This window comes from Carcharodon carcharias (assembly GCF_017639515.1).
Source record: "Carcharodon carcharias isolate sCarCar2 chromosome 38 unlocalized genomic scaffold, sCarCar2.pri SUPER_38_unloc_13, whole genome shotgun sequence".
Taxonomy (NCBI): Eukaryota; Metazoa; Chordata; class Chondrichthyes; order Lamniformes; family Lamnidae; genus Carcharodon; species Carcharodon carcharias.
The window spans coordinates 583,386-588,385 of record NW_024470779.1 but is presented as its reverse complement, the minus strand read 5'-3'; the positions used below and the strand labels follow the sequence as shown (position 1 = coordinate 588,385).

The following is a 5,000-nucleotide window of genomic DNA, read 5'->3' as shown; positions in this document are numbered from 1 at the left end:
ATGAAAGTGACCTGGAAACAGAATTCAGAGGAAAGGGATTGAACTGGGGTCAATATCCCCTCAGCCCCTGTCTCTCAGGGAGATATCTGTACACTGACTGGTGTCTCTCAGTCCCTCTCTCTCTCTCAGGGAGATATCTGTACACTGACTGGTGTCTCTCAGTCCCCTCTCTCTCAGGGAGATATCTGTACACTGACTGGTGTCTCTCAGTCCCCTCTCTCTCAGGGAGATATCTGTACACTGACTGGTGTCTCTCAGTCCCCTCTCTCTCAGGGAGATATCTGTACACTGACTGGTGTCTCTCAGTCCCTCTCTCTCTCAGGGAGATATCTGTACACTGACTGGTGTCTCTCAGTCTCTCTCTCTCTCAGGGAGATATCTGTACACTGACTGGTGTCTCTCAGTCCCTCTCTCTCTCAGGGAGATATCTGTACACTGACTGGTGTCTCTCAGTCCCTCTCTCTCTCAGGGAGATATCTGTACACTGACTGGTGTCTCTCAGTCCCCTCTCTCTCAGGGAGATATCTGTACACTGACTGGTGTCTCTCAGTCCCCTCTCTCTCAGGGAGATATCTGTACACTGACTGGTGTCTCTCAGTCCCTCTCTCTCTCAGAGAGATATCTGTACACTGACTGGTGTCTCTCAGTCCCACTCTCTCTCAGGGAGATATCTGCACACTGACTGGTGTCTCTCAGTCCATCTCTCTCTCTCAGGGAGATATCTGTACACTGACTGGTGTCTCTCAGTCCCCTCTCTCTCAGGGAGATATCTGTACACTGACTGGTGTCTCTCAGTCCATCTCTCTCTCTCAGGGAGATATCTGTACACTGACTGGTGTCTCTCAGTCCCCTCTCTCTCAGGGAGATATCTGTACACTGACTGGTGTCTTTAAGTCCCCTCTCTCTCAGGGAGATATCTGTACACTGACTGGTCTCTCAGTCCCCTCTCTCTCAGGGAGATATCTGTACACTGACTGGTGTCTCTCAGTCCCCTCTCTCTCTCAGGGAGATATCTGTACACTGACTGGTGTCTCTCAGTCCCCTCTCTCTCGCAGGGAGATATCTGTACACTGACTGGTGTCTCTCAGTCCCCTCTCTCTCTCAAGGAGATATCTGTACACTGACTGGTGTCTCTCAGTCCCTCTCTGTCTCAGGGAGATATCTGTACACTGACTGGTGTCTTTAAGTCCCCTCTCTCTCTCAGGGAGATATCTGTACACTGACTGGTGTCTCTCAGTCCCCTCTCTCTCGCAGGGAGATATCTGTACACTGACTGGTGTCTCTCAGTCCCCTCTCTCTCTCAGGGAGATATCTGTACACTGACTGGTGTCTCTCAGTCCCCTCTCTCTCAGGGAGATATCTGTACACTGACTGGTGTCTCTCAGTCCCCTCTCTCTCTCAGGGAGATATCTGTACACTGACTGGTGTCTCTCAGTCCCTCTCTCTCAGAGAGATATCTGTACACTGACTGGTGTCTCTCAGTCCCTCTCTCTCAGAGAGATATCTGTACACTGACTGGTGTCTCTCACTCTTACCTCTGCATGTTGAGCGAATACTGGATGGGAGATGTTGCAATTTGTCAAACTCCTGTCCTCTCGGGTGACACTGTCAGTACAGGCAACAGGGACTTTCCTGTTGGACTGATAACAAGGAGAGTCCAGAGTCACACTTTGCACAGGTGGTACTGAGGGATCGCCGCACTGTCGGAGGGTCAGTACTGAGGGAGAGCCGCACTGTCGGAGGGTCAGTGTTGAGGGAGAGCCGCACTGTCGGAGGGTCAGTGCTGAGGGAGAGCCGCACTGTCGGAGGGTCAGTGCTGAGGGAGAGCCGCACTGTGGGAGGGTCAGTGCTGAGGGAGAGCCGCACTGTCGGAGGGTCAGTGCTGAGGGAGAGCCGCACTGTTGGAGGGTCAGTGCTGAGGGAGCGCCGCACTGTCGGAGTGTCAGTGCTGAGGGAGAGCCGCACTGTCGGAGTGTCAGTGCTGAGGGAGCGCCGCACTGTCGGAGTGTCAGTGCTGAGGGAGTGCCGCACTGTCGGAGTGTCAGTGCTGAGGGAGCGCCGCACTGTTGGAGGGTCAGCGCTGAGGGAGAGCCGCACTGTCGGACGGTCAGTACCGAGGGAGAGCCGCACTGTCGGAGGGTCAGTACCGAGGGAGAGCCGCACTGTCGGAGGGTCAGTGCAGAGGGCGCGCCGCACTGTCGGAGGGTCAGTGCTGAGGGAGAGCCGCACTGTGGGAGGGTCAGTGCTGAGGGAGAGCCGCACTGTCGGAGGGTCAGTACCGAGGGAGGGCCGCACTGTCGGAGGGTCAGTGCTGAGGGAGTGCCGCACTGTCGGAGCGTCAGTACTGAGGGAGAGCCGCACTGTCGGAGGGTCAGTACTGAGGGCATGTGTGTGTGTGTGTGAGTGTGAGTGTGAGTGTGTGTGTGTGTGTGAGGGATTCCGGATGTGCTTGTGGCCGGCCAAAGGGACTGTTACCTTTATGATGGTCACTTTACGGAAAGTAATTCCATGTGGATGATTGAATTCAACGGCTGTCCTGTAGGAATTCTCAGCCAAGTTCTTCAGCTGTACGGTGAGGTTCAACTGTGCTCCGACATGCACAGTTAAAATGTCAGCCCTGAGAAGGTGTAATCGGAGAGATGAGAATGTAGAGACAGTGTCACAGTGCGTTAGATACACTGTCCTTTCCCCTCTGGGACCAGGTGTCACAGTGCGTTAGATACAATGTCCTTTCCCCCTCTGGGACCGGGTGTCACAGAGCGTTAGATACACTGTCCTTTCCCCTCTGGGACCAGGTGTCACAGTGCGTTAGATACAATGTCCTTTCCCCCTCTGGGACTGTGTGTCACAGTGCGTTAGATACACTGTCCTTTCCCCCTCTGGGACCGGGTGTCACAGTGCGTTAGATACACTGTCCTTTCCCCCTCTGGGACCAGGTGTCACAGTGCGTTAGATACACTGACCTTCCCCTCTGGGACCGGGTGTCACAGTGCGTTAGATACACTGTCCTTTCCCCCTCTGGGACCAGGTGTCACAGTGCGTTAGATATACTGTCCTTTCCACCTCTGGGACCGGATGTCACAGTGCGTTAGATACACTGTCCTTTCCCCTCTGGGACCGGGTGTCACAGTGCGTTAGATACACTGTCCTTTCCCCCTCTGGGACCGGGTGTCACAGTGCGTTAGATACACTGTCCTTTCCCCTCTGGGACCGGGTGTCACAGTGCGTTAGATACACTGTCCTTTCCCCTCTGGGACCGGGTGTCACAGTGCGTTAGATACGCTGGCCTTTCCCTCTCTGGGACCGAGTGTCACAGTGCGTTAGATACACTGTCCTTTCCCCCTCTGGGACCATGTGTCACAGTGCGTTAGATACACTGTCCTTTCCCCCTCTGGGACAGGGTGTCACAGTGCGTTAGATACGCTGGCCTTTCCCTCTCTGGGACCGGGTGTCACAGTGCGTTAGATACACTGTCCTTTCCCCCTCTGGGACCGGGTGTCACAGTGCGTTAGATACGCTGGCCTTTCCCTCTCTGGGACCGGGTGTCACAGTGCGTTAGATACACTGTCCTTTCACATTCTGGGACCGGGTGTCACAGTGCGTTAGATACACTGTCCTTTCCCCCTCTGGGACTGGGTGTCACAGTGCGTTAGATACACTGTCCTTTCCCCCTCTGGGACCGGGTGTCACAGTGCGTTAGATACACTGTCCATTCCCCCTCTGGGACCGGGTGTCACAGTGCGTTAGATACACTGTCCTTTCCCCCTCTGGGACCGGGTGTCACAGTGCATTAGGTACACTGTCCTTTCCCCCTCTGGGACTGGGTGTCACAGTGCGTTAGATACACTGTCCTTTCCCCCTCTGGGACTGTGTGTCACAGTGCATTAGATACACTGTCCTTTCCCCCTCTGGGACCGGGTGTCACAGTGCGTTAGATATACTGTCCTTTCCCCTCTGGGACTGTGTGTCACAGTGCGTTAGATACACTGTCCTTTCCCCCTCTGGGACAGGGTGTCACAGTGTTTTAGATACACTGTCCTTTCCCTCTCTGGGACCAAGTGTCACAGTGCGTTAGATACACTGTCCTTTCCCTCTCTGGGACCGGGTGTCACAGTGCGTTAGATACACTGTCCTTTCCCCTCTGGGACCGGGTGTCACAGTGCGTTAGATACACTGCCCTTTCCCTCTCTGGGACCGGGTGTCACAGTGCGTTAGATACACTGTCCTTTCCCCCTCTGGGACCGGGTGTCACAGTGCGTTAGATACACTGTCCTTTCCCCCTCTGAGACCGCGTGTCACAGTGCGTTAGATACACTGTCCCTTCCACCTCTGGGACCGGGTGTCACAGTGCGTTAGATACACTGTCCTTTCCCCCTCTGGGACCAGGTGTCACAGTGCGTTAGATACACTGTCCTTTCCCCATCTGGGACCGGGTGTCACAGTGCGTTAGATACACTGTCCTTTCCCCCTCTGGGACCAGGTGTCACAGTGCGTTAGATACACTGTCCTTTTCCCCTCTGGGACCGGGTGTCACAGTGCGTTAGATACACTGTCCTTTCCTCCTCTGGGTCCGTGTGTCACAGTGCGTTAGATACACTGTCCATTCCACCTCTGGGACCAGGTGTCACAGTGCGTTAGATACACTGTCCTTTCTCGCTCTGGGACCGGGTGTCACAGTGCGTTAGATACACTGTCCTTTCCCCTCTGGGACCGGGTGTCACAGTGTGTTAGATACACTGTCCTTTCCCCCTCTGTGACCATGTGTCACAGTGCGTTAGATACACTGTCCTTTCCCCATCTGGGCCCGGGTGTCACAGTGCGTTAGATACACTGTCCTTTCCTCCTCTGGGTCCGTGTGTCACAGTGCGTTAGATACACTGTCCTTTCCTCCTCTGGGTCCGTGTGTCACAGTGCGTTAGATACACTGTCCTTTCACCCTCTGGGACCGGGTGTCACAGTGCGTTAGATACACTGTCCTTTCCCCCTCTGGGACCGGGTGT

General features: G+C 54.8%; 1 protein-coding gene across 1 annotated transcript in view; it reads right to left on the bottom strand.

The window, feature by feature from the left end:
* The window catches only part of LOC121274776 (integrin alpha-X-like), a 36,839-nt gene that overhangs the window by 11,142 nt on the left and 20,697 nt on the right, over nucleotides 1–5,000 (bottom strand). Inside the window, exons 3-5 of the mRNA XM_041182114.1 lie at nucleotides 2,476–2,617; nucleotides 1,536–1,640; nucleotides 1–11 (exon numbers count right to left, since the gene is read on the bottom strand). The exon at nucleotides 1–11 is cut by the window's left edge and continues 69 nt beyond it. Coding sequence (XP_041038048.1) covers nucleotides 1–11; nucleotides 1,536–1,640; nucleotides 2,476–2,617 — 258 coding nt within the window. The remainder of the gene's footprint in view (nucleotides 12–1,535; nucleotides 1,641–2,475; nucleotides 2,618–5,000) is intronic.